At 33.2% G+C, this 19,609-nt stretch overlaps 1 protein-coding gene across 7 annotated transcripts in view; it reads right to left on the bottom strand.

Annotated features, from left to right (window-relative positions):
• Positions 1 to 822: 822 nt before the first annotated feature.
• The window catches only part of LOC142341788 (acetylcholinesterase-like), a 60,219-nt gene continuing 41,432 nt past the window's right edge, over positions 823 to 19,609 (bottom strand). For all 7 annotated transcript variants that reach the window (XM_075393020.1, XM_075393018.1, XM_075393016.1 and 4 more), the window contains exons 7-13: positions 13,269 to 13,445; positions 12,622 to 12,820; positions 9,291 to 9,537; positions 8,924 to 9,092; positions 3,248 to 3,357; positions 1,948 to 2,156; positions 823 to 1,240 (exon numbers count right to left, since the gene is read on the bottom strand). In XM_075393020.1, coding sequence (XP_075249135.1) covers positions 1,125 to 1,240; positions 1,948 to 2,156; positions 3,248 to 3,357; positions 8,924 to 9,092; positions 9,291 to 9,537; positions 12,622 to 12,820; positions 13,269 to 13,445 — 1,227 coding nt within the window. In that variant the 3' untranslated portion in view covers positions 823 to 1,124. The remainder of the gene's footprint in view (positions 1,241 to 1,947; positions 2,157 to 3,247; positions 3,358 to 8,923; positions 9,093 to 9,290; positions 9,538 to 12,621; positions 12,821 to 13,268; positions 13,446 to 19,609) is intronic.

Genomic DNA, 19,609 nt, shown 5'->3' with positions numbered 1-19,609 from the left:
AATTCAAGTGGATTGAACATTTCTTATTTTGTAGAATAATTTGATGCCTGACGTTTTTAGTATTTATCTTAGTATTTTAAAATGATTTTTAGAATTAATACTCTGCTCAAAGCGTTGAAGTGATTTCAGTGAATGATTTAATTTAGTTTGATGGCCGTAGAAACTAATAAAATATCACATAACATATCAGATAGATACTCGATAACCATCGAAATAGAATAATTAGTTTGCTTAGTTACACTACATTTTACAGTTGGGAACTCGGGTTTCTTATATAGGTTGTCAGTAACACGTAGTTTCAGTTATATTCAGACAACACAAAAGAAAACGACTAAATTTCTCTTTCAGTTATTTTTTGTTGATTTTGTCTAGATATTCGCTTTTAAAATCAACAATGGAAATACTCTTTCATTAATTTCTCAACAATTAATTCAGAACAAAAATTCAGAAATAAGCTATGCTCTGCTTAGATTATAGCAAGTATCAATCGCCACAATGACCCCAATTTTTTAAATAGTAGTACTGGCCACAATCAATCAAAATCGAACCGTAAGTGCTGAAATTGTTTCGAAATTTGTCTTTCAGAAAAATTGGTACAAGCAATATTAGAACACGTTGTTCATAATTTTGTTTGTCGCTACTAAAACATCTATAAATTAATGTGAAAGTGACAGTTCACGATCATCTCTGTTATGCCATATTTTTTAGACAAGCAATGGATGAATATTTTATAGCTGTCAGTTTAAGTCTGCTTAACTGAAGTATTTTTTAACGCTCTACATTGGAGTCTCAAGAGTGGCATCTATAGTCACTTTCAAAATGCACGTTCTGAAAAATTATATTTGGTGTTAAATTATTGAATCATTCTGAAGCATCATTTGACATTATTTCATCTGCTATTCGCTATTCATTAATATTATTTATAATACCATTAACTGTTAGTAATTGCGGTGCAGTTCGTTTATATCATCTGAAATATGAGGTGGTATGTGCTGGAATGTTAAGAATCCTCAATTGGGACCCAAGAGTCGAAACGATATCTCAGAATCCACACTTTTGTCCTCTGATAAAGATAAGTGTGACCTAGTTGTGACCTTGAATTATTTTGTTGTGTTCACTAAAGGTCATTGGAACTCGAACTCTTGGCGACATCGGACGTAGCTCGTGTTCTGGGGTCCTGCGTGATCTCGCCCGAAATTGAACATTCCTTTAGTCGGCAGATTCAGAATTCCGCTCTCATCTGAAAATAAAGTCAATTTCTTAAATGCTGGAACAAATTACCCAGGCTGAGGTCCCCAGCCGATATCAAGTATGTTTATACCGAAGATGAACCCATGCAGGTCTTGAGAACGCACGAAGGTCTGGCCATAAGCACTTTACCCCTGGGACCGTCTGGGCATACTTGATTTTAGCCTGAGACCTAAGCCTCCGATTAGATAATGAAATACAATTGAATCGTTGCCGAACAGAATCAATGGAATCCATTTTGGTTAGAACGTTGCAAGTATGTCGACGTTTTGTCATAATTACGTTCAAATTTTAAGTAAGGTATATTAAAGATCAATTTCAAATTTAATTTTTTTAAGTTATTGTAAAACCTGATTTTGACAAAATGCTTGGTTGTGGAACTCATGGTTGAAATCAGTTCTAAGTTTAGTTGACTCTCAGAAAATTTTGTTGTGATCAGGCTTGTATCCACAATATTAAAGCGATACTCAAACCCTTATGGACTTTTTCTTCTAATTCTGATTACTTTATCTGATATTTACTTGGGCTATCTTGGAAGAGTTTGTGCTGCAGCCAAAAGGCTAGAACTTGTTATCAAAGCACCCTAGTGGAGATTAAATTACTATCTTGAAAGATTCTACCAGAATCTTCTTGAATCTAGCAAGATGGAAAAAAATCAGTTGAGAAAAATGACTTTTTTGCGTCTGGTTTGTATCCAACCTATGACATATTGGAACTCCTCGTGTAGTGTAGGCATCAGTTTGTGCCAGAATGCACAGTCGGTGGCTGCCAAGTTCTCCCTGTCTGAGATGTCTCCCACCTTCAGACTGAGGTACTTCTTTCCATTCTCCCTCGTCGCCTCTGTCCACTCTGGCGTGTACTTTTCATCTCTTCCCTCCCAGTAGGGTGTGGCCACGTAGTTCGGATCACTACAAACATCACCACTAACTTTTGCTCGACCCATGAAAAGACGTTTGCTGGAACTTAACTAAGAAATTCGACTGTTTGATTTTGGTCAATATTAACCCCCAACCCCCCACTCGACTATTTGGGTCTTTTCATAAGTCCAGCCCTAGACTAGGGCTCTGTATATCATATCAACAAATTTGGATCAAAAATATTTGGGATTCTGTCCACTTAATTCCTTCGTACCTGTCCGTTGTAAATACCACAAACAACAGTATTACAAATTTGTTCATGTGGAAAAAATACGTTATTAACAAAGAGTCGAAAAGCAGACACGAAAAAAATCTATTTACTATATTGCGCTAAGAGAGCATTTCAGACAGTAAATGAAAAGATAGGCTAAAGTTGCTTGAAAAAAAGGCTACTATGAGCATATAGTTCGCCTCATCCTCCCCCTTAAAATGGATCAGAACAATTATATGTCAAAGCTAACACTTGTAGTAACCATTTATATGCGTTGGAAAGATGCAACAACAATGCAGAAAATAAATCTGAAAAGCAAACAAGAAAACCATCAAAGGGAACTAAAAGTTTTATTATAAATTCTGTATATTTTTTTTACTTATCAATACGCACTTCAATGTAGAATCAACGTCGCTTCAACAAAATTTCGAATACGATGTGACTTAAAAATTTCCGTAAAACTATGACTGAAACAAGATTATTAATAAGGCAAAAAAACTGGGAAAAAAGTTGACTACTTGGAAACCATTTTTTAAAAATCCTTCGAGAAAACAAATTTGAAAGATTAATCGGCGATCGGTTTAATAGTGTTTAATTTTTGAGTTTTTCCTTGATGCCTATGAAATCTATGAATCGGCAATTGAAAGATAAAACGCTACGATTTATCGCTATCGATAATCGCTACGATTTATCGCTATCGATTTATCGCTATCGATAAATCTATTATCGATAAAACGCTACCCCCCCCCCGCCAAAAAAGAAAATTATTGCTCGATCCAATGAAACAAAAACTTCTTCACGAATTCAAGAAACCTTTGTTATATAAAATTAATTTGTTCGTAAAGATACAGAGAGTGCTAGATGAACTTACCCATACCAGACGAAGTTTCCAATGTAAGAGCTGAATGAGAGTGAGAGGGCCGCCTCCTCCTGTGTGAACGAAGGGTTCTTCACTGTGTTCATAGGGTGCGTCATCATGTACTACAAACAACAAACAACAATAATCAATTGACATCCAACACTCGCAATCAGTAAAAACTGTCGAATATTGATCTATTAAACTAATGTTGAATTATTATATATTTGATTTTTCAGATTTTTCAAGTTTTCCGAACACGTGGAAATTAGGATGTTGGAGCAACTTGAAAACTTGATAGACCCTTGCAAAAGTACTTGAAATTTTCAAAAATCTGCAAATTAAAATATTCTACGCTTTAACGGTGTTTTGGTGCCACCCATAGATTTACAGACTTTTGGAAACTAATTTTGTTCACTTTTATAAACTGTCATTTTCCATTTAGGCTAATTTTATTGTTTCTTAGCTAGTGATAATTCTTTTGAAACTTTTTTGAAATGTTTCATTAGATTTTGGAATAATTATATTATTGTTTAAAGTTTCAATTCTGTTAAATATATCCATAATAGAAGGCTAAAATGTTTGTTTTGAATTTTTTTAACACAATTTCTGAAACAGTCTTTTTATATCCGTCAAAGAAAGAAAAAAGAACAAAAAGACCTGCTAAGAAAGTACTGCTTTTTATAAATACTGTGAGTGCCATAATTAAGATAATGTTGTAATCATTGAATTCCCATTTGTAGAAAAGTTACACGCATAGAACCTCCATCTATAAAAAATTAGTCACAGAACATTCATTTATGACAAAGTAGTAGTTTTACCTATAAAACTCTTTTTATCTAAGAATTCAATGTTCCAAAATATAGAAGTTCAATTATATAATATAAAAATGTAAAACTCGGGTCTCACATTGTTGTGTTTTTTATTCCAGAAAAATTCAAAGGCAAAAAAAGTCTCTAAGTTTTAAAATCTAGCCTGACACAATTTTATCTGAAAACTTTAGTCTATCAAACATCTATCAAACATTGTTTTTGCAGCTTCGTAGTTTGCGAGGTATTCGGTGAGTAGCTCACACTTTAGTTTTTTGTTAGTTCTTACGATTAAACATTGTTTACTCTGAGCTTATTTTATTTGTTTTTTTTTCTGCAAAAAACCTATCAGCAGAATTAGAAAAAGCAGCTGAGTTTATCTTAAGAATTGCGAATGCACCAACATTTCATTACTTCAAAAAAAGATATGCAGTGCATTCCTGACTAACCTTTCAAAAAATTTTTGGACGAAATAAACTGTCAAGTGACAAAAATTTCCTTGATTTTCGTCAAATCAAATAACCGGTAAAATGATAGCTCTACTTATATTAATAACCTTCTTTAACAAATTCACATTTTTTGTTTAAGTTTCCAGAAAGCGATCACTTTTTAGCTACTCAATATCCACTTGCTCTTTGTTCTTCAAATTAATTGGTCCGACCCACTTTAGTGGGGGAAGAACTATATACTCAAATGGGTTTTTTGTTCACACAATTTTGGCCGATCGATATAATCACCGTAAGGAGTTGTGAGTGGTATCACTAAAAAGCTTAACCAGCGTAGAATTTTGAACTAAAAGATTTTTTTGAATTTCGTATTTTTCGAGGAGTTATCGAAACGTGGCCCTGTACGACATCAAGATGGGTCTGGAGTGGGTGTACGACAGCATTCACTCGTGGAGGGGTAACAATTCCAAGATAACAGTCCTCGGATCAAACTCAACTGCCACATTAGTCACTATTCTCGCCATGAACCAGAAACACTGGACAGACAGGGTTAGATGACGTTGACAGATAGATCAGCAGCTGTATCATTAGATCTCGGCACCAAAATCGAGTTTTAGGCTCAAACTAAGCGCATATATAGGTTTTCTTTGCAAGAGTTCCGTTTATGGCCCTCGTGGCAGCTAGGCATCGATTCTGAATTGAGCTATAATTTTATCCGATAACAATCGTAACAAATTTAATTTGAAAATTGGGACAGCAGAATTTTATTTCTCGCCATAGCCAAATACCAGAGTAAAGCAAGAGAAGAAAATGATACCAAAAATAATCTTCTATAGTGCATCGTGACCTGTATCGTTTAGTTGTAGAACAGTAATTCTACAATCATCTGTTTCTATTGTTCCGACCCAATTTAGTGGGTGAAGAACTGTACACTCAAATAGGTTTTTTGTTCAGACAATATTCGCCGATCGGTATATTCATCGCAGAGGAATGTTAGTGGTATCATTAAAAAGCCCGTCCAGCGTAGAATTTGGAATTAAAAAGATTTTCTTTAATTAGGAGTTATCGAGATTTAAAATTTAAGATTAGACGTATTTTAGCCGCTTTTATTCACTTTTTCGGTATTTTTGACATAATTTTCCTCAATTTTGGTGAAAATTTCAACAAATTGTTAACTGCAGTGTCATAAATTTTATCTCAGAAGATAGAAGAGGGTTGCTGAAATATTTGATTTGTGTTTTTTGTCTAGAATTTATGCAAAATTTTTCAAAATTCGATTTTTTTTTCCGGGATGAAATTTGCTATTTCAGCCGACTTGCTTTAATTTTGATGGAAGTAATTTCCTTAAAACTGCGGCCATATTCTTTTTAAGCTGACAAGTGAGCTAGTTGTATATCAATTGGCATTAAGAGTCTTTTGGAGTTATAATTTTGTAATTTTGCCAGTTTTTTTGCAAATTTAATTTCATTGAATATACTTTTTTATTTTTGACAGACTGAATTTTTTTAAATGGGTTTATTTTGAAACCATTTGATCAAAAAGTTATTTGGCTAGACGAGCAGCAATATCTGGACTGATCTTGATCTCGCCATGGATCCCTACGATAAAAAAATGTTTCAGATTTTAATAGGCCGCAAATTTTTTTTTCAAAATAATTCCGCTATGTAAAAGATTTTTATGTGTACTTTTTTTAACTTACAAGAATTTCAAATCAAGTCTCAATTCATGACAGATACTTTTTACAAACGAAATTATTTTACAGTTTAAGAGTTAAGCGCGTGGTTTCTATGGCTCTGACCAAATGTTATTGTTAAAAAATACTTATGTACTTCTTGAATTTTGCTTTCATTTGTTATCCGTTTTGCCCAATCTTTAAGCCCAATAACTTATTTTCCGCAATCAAAGGTCCAGTTACTTTTCAGGAGGTATAAAGGAACCTTGACACTTCTTTCAGTTGTTATCTAATGTCTGTTATGACTTTGAGTATATTTGTTTTAAGAAAACATCTGTTAATTTTTGATTTTGGTCTTTTTATCATATTATTATCTTATATCGCTATTCTATCTTATTTTTCTCATGTTTGGTCGCAGTCTCTGTAAAAAGAGGCAGAAACCAATTTCTTGTAGGCTATAAATTAATATCCGTAACGGTTTTATTTTCAACTAAAGCTCTCTTTAATTTGATACTACGCCTTATCAATTTTTTGAGCATAACTGCATACTTTATTAGTTCAGTTTGTTTCCTTGTCGTATTATCGCATTATCGACAAATGCAATTGAAGGGAAGCATAGTAGGAAACATACAAAACGATAGAAAAACGCGTATCTGAATATTAAATTATTTTTGTTATATACTTTATGCTTTTTGGGCTGAGACAGAGTTATCTCGCAAAATTTTAAGAATTTTTTGTTTTTGCGCATGTTTTTCCTTCTTTTTGTCGTTATACGCCATATAACTAACAACGGTAGGTCCCAATTGGTTCCCCAGGAGGTATAACGGAAACTAGTTAAAGAACTCAGTTCACAGCTGTTTGTTTTAATGACCTTCAATTTTTCAACTGTATCCTTCTTGCTTTCAATTTCGTAACCATGAGACTCAATTTCACTAATTAGAAGTCTCAATTTTTTTTCTCAATACAAGCATTTTTTATACGTTTGGCGCTTGGTTATACGTTGTGACTGACTGCTTCGACCATTAATTTCATGAAAATTTTCGAGACTTTTATACTGTTCAATTTCTGGGTATATTTTTTGGTGTCATGTCTACGTAATCTTTTTAGAAGGAAGACTTTTTGATGTTAAAATGAGGAGAAAAAGACGATATAGAGTTTTGGTAGGTAACATCCTATAATTATAGTGCCTTGAACAGTGTGATCTCGTAAAATTGTTTGAAGTTTTGGCTTTTTTATGAATACTTGATGATATTTGTAAGGGTCGTTACTTAGTCTCATTATTAACAGGTGTAAATGGTTTTTGAGGTATTGCAATTTAATCCATTGCTGTTTTTTGAAATCTTTTTGAAACCTGTTTGACTTTTGAAAATATTTGTTTTTAAAAAACAAAAAATTGTGTTTTTGAGCTCCGTCACTTTTAATTAATTTTTCGGTCGATTTGTGGCTCACTCTCCAAAAACAAAGGTCGCAATACTAGTGAATTATAATTTAATTTCTATAATGGTTTTACCTTCGAATTTTGGTTTCTCGGCTTTGCTACTGCTGTTACTACGAGATTTCATAAAAAATGTTTGATTTTTTTTATTTGTACGTTTGTTTTATAGGATTTTTGTTTATGATTTGTAGAAATAATCGTATGTCCCATTCGTTTTGAGATTTTGTGCATTTAAACAATGGATAATGACCTGTCTCAATTGCTTCCTATGGAGATATAAAAGACCATTTTAGGGATTTCAGTGATATTAGTTCTTTTCAAAAATAGAGACGTATGTTTGAACTTCGCAGCTCTTTGTTTTTTGTCGACTTATTAACCAGTCGCATTGAGGACAGGTTCAATATTAATTCTATTGATGTATAGATTAATTTGTTTTGTTTAGGTTTCATCTGATGCGAGTTTGATTTGTTATGATTTTATTTATTATAGAAATCGAGTTTTGATCGTAAATAATGTTTGTTGTTTGATATTTATTATTGCCTTTCTAGTAGTCATATTATCAACAACGTTCTTCGGCCCTCTATGGTGGCATCATTGTATTCCACTGGCTACTTATGGAACGATATGGTTATTTTCGAAAGTTTTCTATCTCTTCATCATTTGGTAGCGAATTAAGTCAAGAATGTGGATGAGCGGGGTCGGAACCTTATGTGCCTAAGCACATTACCGAGCCTCCTTGTTGATTCGATACTCCTTTTTTCTCTCGTTCTCTATTTTTTCAATTGTTTCTCAGTTAACTTATTGCAAAACTGAAAATTTAGATTTCAAATTTTGTTAGCTTTTTTTATTTGGATAGATTGTCATACCTTTTTATACAGTTGTTAAGAAACAGGACCAAATATTATGTGCCCTTTGTATTCATTTTTTCATGAAAACTTAGTTTTCGGGATTATGTGTATCTCTATCCAAAAACACCGCTATATTTTCGATTGAGGAAAATCACTGCAAAAATATGAAGACTTTTTTAAGGTTTGTTGATTATTTCCAGAATCTTTATTAAATTTCTCCGCCCTTTACTTAGGACAAACTCTCATAAAAAATTTTGAGATTGGCAATAAATTTTGGGATTTCTAATAAATTCTGCTTTGCTTTAAAAGATCGATGATGAGAGGGCAGGCCGACAGACGCACATTATCAAGCCTCCTAGATTCAAACTTCTTGAATCGTTAAAGATTTTTTTTAAAGTTTTGCAATAATCAAACTCGAGAAAGTACCAAAGCGTCTCAATTACAAGCGTCCCCCCCCCCCCTCCAATAATTTTTTGCTCACCACAAAATCAGAAGTCTCAATCGCCCCCATCCACTCAGGGAACACTTTTCCATAAGGGTGCTCGAATTGGTACACCCACACTCTGCCCTCTGTGTCAGTGGGAGGAGTCCCAAACTGAGCCTGCTTCATTAGGAAATTCGCCAAGTTCACCATCGGACACCGTTTGAATCTAAATTTCGACGGAAACTTTACGGAAAAGTGTTGATGTAAGAATTTCTTTGAAAACTCAGCACATTGAATAGATAATTATGTAATATTTTTCCGCTAAGAAATGTTTTTCAGCGACTGTCAACGCATTTCTTATATTATTTTCGGAAAACGTCTCGATCCTGTATCAATTTGAGTAGAACCCTAATCAGACATTCACCTGTCAGTGCACATCCTGATTAGACTATCCCTGCGTGACCTGTCCGGGTGAGGGGGGTCAGTCCAGTCGTGGTACTGGAAGAGAATAGCACTTAGTCCACACTGGCCAAGATCACTGTTCAATAGAGCTGTGTGTCTTTTGAAGTCGTATGCTGTTCTGTAACTCGCATCCTCGATGTCTACAATTCCTACGAATGCAAGTCCATTCACGCCCGCATTGTTGTTCACGCCCATTAGCACGTTCATGCCTGTAACAAAATTTGGATCATTTCCGGTTCTGCCCCCTCTCCAACCCCCCCCCCCCCCCGGCCCTGTACCTTATGCACCCGCCCCCAGTTATAGAACACGTACGTGTCATTACATTCTAGATCATTATGTGTTATTATATCACGTGCGCTTATGGTTTAATATGCACCCGCTAAATTGCGCAAATCCTACAATTATTGCGCAGCTTAGTTTTTTACCCTTACTTTTACGCAAATACTACGTTTGTGCAAAAATATGGATATAAGTATGGATAACACGTTTCGGATCTATCCCCCCAGTGTGTTTTACGCCCCCCCCCCCGTTACAAATTATATGTTGTTATATAGCACGTTACTATGTAAGAAAATAGCACGTGCGCCTGGGGGCGTAAAAAATATAAGCCCACTAAGCTGGGGGGGGGGAAACAGAATAGATCCCACGTTTCTTTATATTCGTTAGAAGGAACTGCTGCAATTGAATAGCATTAACTTGTTAAAAGAAAAGCACTCACTTGCTGCGAACTAACATTTGAAACCTTTTGAGTGAATTATTGCTCATGAAGCGTAGCTTTGTGAGCAATACAAAATTACGCGAAAATAAATTAGATGAATTTATTATCAGAATATATCAACGACAATGTGGGTTAAATTTGGTTATAAAAATCGGATAATACATAGCTAAGGTACCTTCCAAAATTTTCTCCAGAAATTGAATCAAATGTGATTGGTTCTACATGTCGGCTTTCTATTAATGTCGGTGACAACTAATAAACTTCTTGATTCATTTCGCATCACTGAAGCCAGCGAAAATTAGCTGAAATTGTCCTGACTCCAGGCCATTTTAGCCAGTTCAATTGGATTGGGGAATGTTTCTTACTTAAAACTACTACGAATATATAAAACAAGACGGCTAGTGCGAGTCTGCGTAGCACAGTATGTTTCAACATACCTCTGAAAGTTGCAAAAACAACTTTTAACTTTTGTCAGAGAAACTGTTGGGAGTATCCGAAAGCAATTTAAATCCATTGGAGAAAACTACTTGTACTGTTTGAACCAAAAAATACGCCCCTTTACCCGACAAACAAAAAAGACTCTTCATCATATTCTAGAAAATGAAAGGTAGTACAAAATGAAACACACAACACACCACACATACTACACAAAAACTGCCAAACCAAAAAACGTTTCAAAATATTCCTTTTGCGATTGATCAATACTTCAGGTTCATCACTGCTTATTTAGCTCTTTCGTTATTTTTAAAAAGAAAAACACTTGTCTCATGGACTTTTTGAGGCAACTATCGGTATATAAAAATTTGACAACAGACTTTGAAATGTAAATTTGTTTATACATTAATCGTGAAAACCTTTGTCACTTTTGATATTTTTTGAGCATAATAAGACGATCATTTAAAAATCTCTCAGTTGTGTCATCAAAGAGAAATCAAAACAAACAGTTTTATGTTTTCATTTATTTAAATACCCAACCTGTAGCAAAAAAAAAACAGATTTCCTAATTTTTCATGATGGCTGACAGTTTTGCACTCTGTCTCTACATGTGCCTATCATTTAAAAAAATAAACTCTCCCCGGCCACCTCGTTCTCTCTCCCTTTTAAATACACACACCGTTTACACATACATACAACCACACAAGCGAAACATACGTACAACGCACACTTACAAAAATGCAAACAAAGACAAAAAAGATTAAAATTTACTTTTTGAAATCTGATCCTTACTCAAGGTTCGTCACTGTTATTTTTAACTCTGAAGGTTTTAGGTAAAATTATGGTGAGGCCCTGTCTAATCAATTGTATCGGTAAACTCACTTTTGACACTAACAAATGAAATAATTTTTTTGGAGCTTTGAAGCATTATTTCATGGTTTCCGTCAAGTTTCGCATTCTGCTTAATTTTGACTAAATTTAAAGGAACTTACTCTCTCACTAACTCCTTTTCCTCCCTCTTATACACAAATTTCATACGCGCTCAATATTCCGTACTTCCACAAAAGCGCGAGCTAACGCACACATAAACGCACAAGCAAACAAACACAAACCTCGCTACCAAAAAAATCGTTTTGACCATTTTTTTGATGTCCATTGTTTAATTGAGGTTTGTTGAAGCTCATTTAGTTCATGATGGACTTTCGTGGAACATAGTGGGACTTTTGCAGGCATTTCTTTCGGTAATAGCAAAAATTGATATTATAATTTGAAATGAAAATTTTGAGTTTTTTTTTCAATACCTTTTGTCATTTTTGATATTCTCGCAAAATCTTAACCAGATAATTTTTAAAACAGTTTTGATTTTATAAATAATTAAAAGAATTTAATAACTAATTTCTCAAATTTTTTCGTATTTCAGGTTTTGCACTCTGCGTTTGTGTTTACAAGAAGCAGAAATTAAATTCTAGCTAAGTTTAAATTCTAGCAGTAATTGTTTACAAAATTTCTTTGAGAACAACGCTCTGCAACACAGCAATGGTAATGCGTAACCTAGGGGAAGAAAAGTGACAGCAATAATTATCGAAAATAACTGACTGAACTAAAGTGAAACCAAAAGTAGGTTTTTGAAAGAGTGCTGTCACAAAAAGGGCTCCTATTGTTTCTAGATCTAAATTCTTTGAACACGACGAGATCAATAGTGGTGTACGAAATCATAATAAATTTCAACGGCGAATGAAACATTATCATAACCTTCTAGTACTGCCAAAGACATATACAAAGCTCATTTGTTAGAAAATGCCAAGAAGGACACAGACCAATCTCAATTCGGCCAATTAATGTGGCGCGAATTTAAAGTTAGTTCATGATATGTGCTGTTCCTATCTATTTATTCAATTAATGCTGTTCCTAAATCCAAAATGACTTTTCTGTTTATTGTTTTTTTTGTAATATACACTACCTGCATGATGTATTTTTTTATATAATTTCTGGAATTGAAGTGTTTTTTTTTTTCATCAATTATTAAGCCTAAATCAAAGCAAAGTTTTTCTAAGAGTGATGTTTTGTAATAAAGACAAATCCTCCGAGTGAAGAAAATACAATATGAATTACCATGTGCACAAAAAAATACCAGACCAACCTTCTAACTCGAATCGCTTAAACATCTCTTTGAGTTGGACTTCGTTGTAGTAGTTGAAGTCTCTCAGGTATGTGACCTCCTGCCTCACAATGTCATTGTCTATCACTGGTGTCCAGGGGTACCTGGAGTAGTAGCGAACCCACTCTGATACCACCGGCAGCTGTGCTTGCGCATTTGACAGCATCACTTCATCTGAGAGCTGTTCAAACGATATAGCTTCTTTTAACCTTACGCAGAAGTCCCAGACCGATATGACCTCTGATCAGACTAGTACCACTTCAATCACTCAAAACTTCAACTTCAATCGCTCAAAACTTACAGGGTCTGGACAAACGCAAGAGCGCGTGTAAGGCAGGTAGGTCTAGTCAGAGATCCCTTTTGTCTAGGACTTCAGCCGGTGACATTTCATTCCCGATTTCAATAAAGTCAAGTGATTCAACGTAGATAAAATGAGTCTATGTATATTTTTCTAAAACTGGGCTGATTTAAATTTTCATGTTTTCGTTAAAATCAAACTATGCTCTGATGATAGGTTTAAAAATCCCGATGATTTATTTGCTCTATAACGACATAATAATGAGGTAAGCTAATTAACAACTGAAACAATCGCTGATATAGATCACATATTTAGCGCCTGGTTTTCTTACCATGCCCATGCAAGTCATATTGATTGTAGATTTTTCCGGATTTTTGTCTGGCGACTGAATTAGACAACCCAGTTCCTTTGCAGTCACATTTGAGTAGAAGGCGATCTCTTTTGGACTCTGGAAACTGCCGGGAGAGAACAGACCCTTCCCACTCATCAAAACTATATTGTTGATTACCTGTGAACACTTTTTTAGATTATAATAACCTTTGTTTTTGTATTGGAATAATTGTAAAATAACTGATCTTATCCTAATATATGATCACGGTGTACAAATACCAGGAAAATTACGATATCATGTGAGTGACAATTGAACGTCAAACTGGTGCCTAACTTACTTTAGCTCAAATTATCGTCTTCACGGGTTGCTCATCATACAAATTTCTTAGTAGTTATACTAGGTCATATATGATTTGTATGAATTCTTGGTATTGATACAAGGATCATATATGATTTTCTAGAAATCATACAGGGATCATACAAAAAATTTCAAAGACTGAAAACTGTATAGATTTCATTTTCTATCGAAGTTGAAACAATTTCTTGGAAATCATACAAGGTCAAATATGACACATAAAACATTGACAGCTGCCACAAATTCTCGTATAATGTAGTCCGTTGACATGTTAAACTTTTGTATCGCATTTCAATTCACATTTGTTTCTTTGTGTGGGCTAAAAGAATAATTTTGCAATTTGAACATATTCACAGAATGCATTTGAGGTTACATGCAAAATTTTGTTTCATGTTTCTTTTAAAAGAGCATTTATTCATACAAGTAATCTCACAAGGATCGTACTAGGAAAAAATTATGATTTTTAAGACATCATTTATGATCCTTGTGTGACTACTAAGAAGTATCGACCCGGGTTATTTGTTCAACCAGCTTTACAAAATTTCTGAGATCTTTATATGACTAGCAAAATTTCATACAAATTTCATATGACCTAGTATGAATAGTGGGTTTTCTGTGCATACCGCGACCAGTGAGTTAATAACCGTAAAGATTGGTTGTCCAAAACTGAAGCCTTCATAAGCGAAATATAGAAATATATTTGAGAAGAGGTGGTTTTCTTTTATGATATTCATGATCTTTTTTTTCAATCTCTCCCCAAACAAATATTCAGATTTTTGATTTTTATGACATCATATATGATCCTTGTATGGCCAATAAGATGTGGCGATCATGGTTATTTGCGAGGTTTAACCAGCTGTACAAAACTTCTGAGGTCCTTTTATGACTAGAAAGAACTCATCCTAAACCAAAATGACCTTTTATGAATAGTGGGTTTTCTGTGCAGTCCCCAGTCAGTGACTTAACACCCGTAAAAATTGCTATATATATATATATATATATATATATATATATATATATATATAATATATATATATATATATATATAATATATATATATATATATATATATATTTGAGAAACGGTGTTTTTTTAAGTCATTCATTTTTCCTTCTTCATTATTTCACCGAATAAAATTTATTGTTTTGAGTTAATTAATGTTTGAGTTCTGAAGGCATCAAAAATATGTAACAATTGCCTCTGCTGAACTTATTCTTTGCAATTAAAAAATAACGTATCAGTTTTTTATATTTAGTTACTTTACAAATTCAATTTTTTCAACAATAACGAAAAAGATATGCTTGACTGACTTTTCAAATTTATTTTGCCTTCAAAAAAGAGTCAGGACTGTGGGAAGGAAGCCACAATAAAACCTTTAAAAGCTAGTTTTAGCATAAAATCTTTTCCAAAAATGAACAATGAAATCACTACCTCCACCCACGGCGCTGCTCAAGTTACCGCATCCCACAAATACAATAATAGTTGCTCTGAATCATATAGTCAAACCGTTTTTTTTGTTCAGTCTAGTTTCCTCATTGATATATTCGTCGGACACAAACGTAAATTATATCTTTGAGGAATTGTTTTTGAAAATTGAGTTTTAAAATTGACCTTATTGTGATGTGAAACGTGACAAACTGATAAGTAAAGAAGGAAAGCTTTTTTTCCACGGTTAGAAAGACTTCCATAAGTCGATTGTTAAAATTGTTTTCTTTACAGAAAAATTACAGTCTCCAAACATTGCTACATTTTCATGCATCAGGTTTTCATATTAAAATTATACATTTATATTTCCAAATTATGTTTACAAAATATTCTACCGAACATCAAAAAATTTAATCAGTAATTACATGCCGCATTACATTTCGAGAAATTACATGCCGCATTGCAAGTTTCCAATCAAAAGTTTTAGTTGGCGGGGAATTGCATCAGACGCTAGTAGCTATTGCTAATCAAGAAAAGAATCTCTTGAATGAGTATAATTATGTGGCCGTTATCCAGTACAATTTATATAATCAATTTTCGAATGCGCTTCAAATATACATCAGTGTTGTTATTTTGTCAATTGCCATTTTTCGACATCAATTGTTCACAACGGACACATCATCAAACACTCAATTTGGTTTTGAAATAATTGGAGTAACATGGAACCGACAAACTATTTCATAAAGCTGCCTCCATTTAAGATCAAAACGACTAGAGAGATGAACAGGAGTGGCACACTATCTCAGTCATAGTTTTTTGGATTAGATGTCATTTTTCATCGATCTACAAAAATTGTATAGAAATTCAATATATCTGGGTTATCATTGCATTACAAATTGTTTTTGTATTGGTTCTCTCTTTTTTTCTTTGTCGGAAAAGAATAACTTATTGTTAAGGAAAGATCCATTTCTTTCCCATGAAACAGTTGCATTCGTTTTTGAGGAAATTTTTACTTCACTTGGAAAACAAATATGGAGAAAACTAATTTCAACCAGCAAAAAATGGAAATGATATCTGATACTTGGAGACACAAGAGTTGGGGATGTCTTCTTGAATTACACCGAACTCTTGGCGCTAAACTGCAATTATTTTTTAAACTTGTGTTGCTAGAGCTATTTCTTATAGAAATTATTTTTTGTTTAGGTTGCAAGCGGCAAGATTTGGAAGAAAGCGTTCAAAAATTTCAAATTTGAGCACCATAGTTATTTAGTTTTAAAAATTGGTGGACAGGTCTTAGAAGAAGAGAAAAACTCAAAAATAGGATTCAAGAAATAATTGTTATTGAAAACCGTATGAAAAGCATTTGCGTATATGCAATTTAGTTTAAGTTTGGATTCAGCTCAAACCTGAGATGATGAATTTTTTTTTGGGGGGGGGGGGGATGCCAACAGAGCCAGCTGGATCTGAAGTATGAAGCTATAAAAGCAATCAACAGTCATTTTTTTCTCCAAAAAATACACTGTATTTTACCACATGATTGATCTGGTTTAATCTGTAAGTAAAAACATCTGGTTCATTACTGTCTGAAATTTGATATGATATAAACAAAAATAGCACTACACATGATTAAAGAAAGCAGCAATAAACTCAAAATATTTACCTTTAGTTGTTCCGATCCCACTTGTGGGGGGGGAGGAACTATATACTCAAATGGGTTTTTTTTTGTTCAGTCAATTTTGGCCGATCGATATATTCATCGCAGAGAAATGTGAGTGGTATCATTAAAAAGCTGGTCCAGCGTAGAATTCAAAATTAAAAAGATTTTTTTAATTTTAGTTTTTTTCGAGGAGTTATCGAGGATTGAAATTTTGTGTGAACACGGGACATTTGATCACTTTTATTGTGATTTTTCTTCAAAATAAGATATTTTCTATAAAAATAGTATTTCAAACTTAAATTTCTTGCCAAAAAATGAACCAATATCGTGTTCCTAATAGGCTAAAGGCGATAAAGAAAAATAGTTCTGGTCCCATAGGGGCTTCAAAATCAAAAAAAAAATTCGAAATCAATCTGAAAGCTCTTTTTTATAAAACTTTTCTAATTTTTTGTTTTTTTAAGTCACCTAGAGACAAGTCACCTTTCATACCGAGGTTCCGTTAATGACAAACTTCCTTTACAGTCAAATGAAGCGCAATGAACAAAAAAATCGTTTTCAAGGAAGTGCTCATGTTTTTTTTAAATTCGACTCTGAGTTTTCGTAATTTTAAATGAAATTTTGAATTTTTTTTTGAGGTTTTACAAATTTTTTGGAGTCTTATGGCAAGAACTCATTGACTAACAGTGTAATATATTCCGTAATTAGATTTAAGTGAGCATATCTAGTGCTTTGAGTGGACAGCTAATGGCTGTTAAGACTGTAAGAATTTAAAAATAAACTTTCGAAAATTTTTTCGAACATTAACCAATCATAAATTTATTATCGTGAACTGTATGTCATTCTCTGTGATGGGATTACCCTTCTCCGTCCTACTGTAACCAAATTTGATCTAGTAGGCAGTTTTATCTTCTAACTTTTAGTAATATGACTTCAATGATACAAGATTTCGAAAGTTTTAAAAAATTTGTTGAATATTTCCGTATTATTGGCTACTTTTTAGATCTTATCACATTATCCTAAAATTGACAGCTGCTATTGCCTTAAAAAAACGTTCAGTGGATCACTGATAAGATTTTCAGAGAAAAACCTATGGTTTCAAATGGCTTCGACCTTTTCTTCTCGCATTTCTCTAGTGAATTTTTGGTTTTTGCCTGATTTTGTTAATGTTTTCATAGTCATAAGACTTGTTGTGATGTCATATTCGTCACCTATGCATAGAAAACATTCCCATATTTTTATTGAAGCATATTTGAGCGTATTTGTTGACTTCCAATGAAATTTATTGAGTTTAATGCAGTTAAGAATTTAAAAACAATTTTTCCAAAATTTTTTTGAACATTAACCAATCTCTAAATTTTTGTGAACTTTTAGTCAATCTCAATATTGACGCAACCCAGTTGCTTTCTACTGAAACGAAAATAAATTTTGTTGGCAGTTTTATCTTCTAACTTTTGATTATATGACTTCAATAACACAAGAATTCAAAATTTAAAAAAAAATTGGATATTTTCGAATTATTGGTTACCTTTGAAGTCTTATCACATTATCCAAAAATTATACACATTGTCCAAATTTTATTCTAATTCCATTGGCTTGGAAAAGACATTCAGAGGATCACAGATAAAAATTTCAGAGAAAAACTAATGGTTTAAGTGGCTTCGAAATTTTCTTCTCCCACTTTTCCACTGAATATTGGTTTTCGCCTGTTTTTGTTGTTGTTTTCATAGTCTTAAGACTTATTGTGATCTCTTTTTGATTACCTATGCATGACAAACATCTTTTTTCTACCATCGTTTATTTCTGAGCCTAGTTTTTGGCCTCCGTTAAAAGCTTTTGTGTTTAATGGCTGCTAAGTTTGGAAAAGAAGTTTTTCGAATATTTTTTTAACATTAACCGATCCTAAACTTTTTTTCGTGGACTGTTAGTCAGTCTTAGTACTTGCACGGTACGTTTTTGTTTCTAGTGCAGCCAAATTTTATCTGGTTAGCGTTTTCATCTTCTGCCTATTAGTTTTAAAACTTCAATGCCACTGTTTTTCAAATTTTTTTAAACTTTCCGTTACATTTTTTTATTTTTGGATCCTTTTGAAATCTTTTCACATCATCCTAATACTGATGGTTCTCATTGGTTTAAGGAAGACTTTCAATGGATCATATATAAAGGTTTCAGAGAAGAACTTATGATTTAAATTGCTTCGACACTTTCTTCTGGCACTTTTCTATTGAAATTTTGGTTGTTGCTGTCTTTGTTGTTGTATTCATCTTCAATAACTTGATGAACGATCCTATTGACCAAATATGATTGGCAAACAAACTTTTTGTACCATTGAGGCATAGTTTAGCGTAATTAATGGATTCTGTTGAAAGCTTGTGAATTAATGGTGTTGATATTACAATTATTCTAAAAAATTTCATTGTTCTAATGTATTTGTTCATATTTGATTTTTTGAATCTGTACTGATAAAAAAGAGGAATGCCATTGCTGTTAAAAAATTAAGTAAACATGTAAAAAATTTTAAAGAAAAGTTCATTTTCTAAAGCCTTCTACACTTTTCTCGCTCAATCGTTTTCTTGAATTTGCTGTTATTGCCTGTTTTTGTTCTTTAGGTAGCTGTAAATTACTAACAAGTCTCTTAAGCTTGTAATTGAGGATTGATTAAATGAGGTTACCCAAATCAGTTAGTCAGTTTATACCTTAGAGAGGTCACATCCAATTTCTTGTATTCCACAAAAATAACATATCTACTTATATTATTTGTCAGCGATGCTTTGCTTTGGACAATATGCGTTTTTATAAACGTTTTTTGAGTGTTCATTTTTTGCGCTTCTTTTTCTCTTCTTTCAGAACGATCGCGTAGTAACAGATCCCAATGGTTTATAAATGTGGCCCAAATATATTTATTTAA

This window comes from Convolutriloba macropyga, chromosome 6, assembly GCF_964194025.1.
Source record: "Convolutriloba macropyga chromosome 6, txConMacr16.3, whole genome shotgun sequence".
Classification (NCBI taxonomy): Eukaryota; Metazoa; Xenacoelomorpha; order Acoela; family Convolutidae; genus Convolutriloba; species Convolutriloba macropyga.
This window is presented reverse-complemented; position numbering and strand designations above follow the sequence as displayed.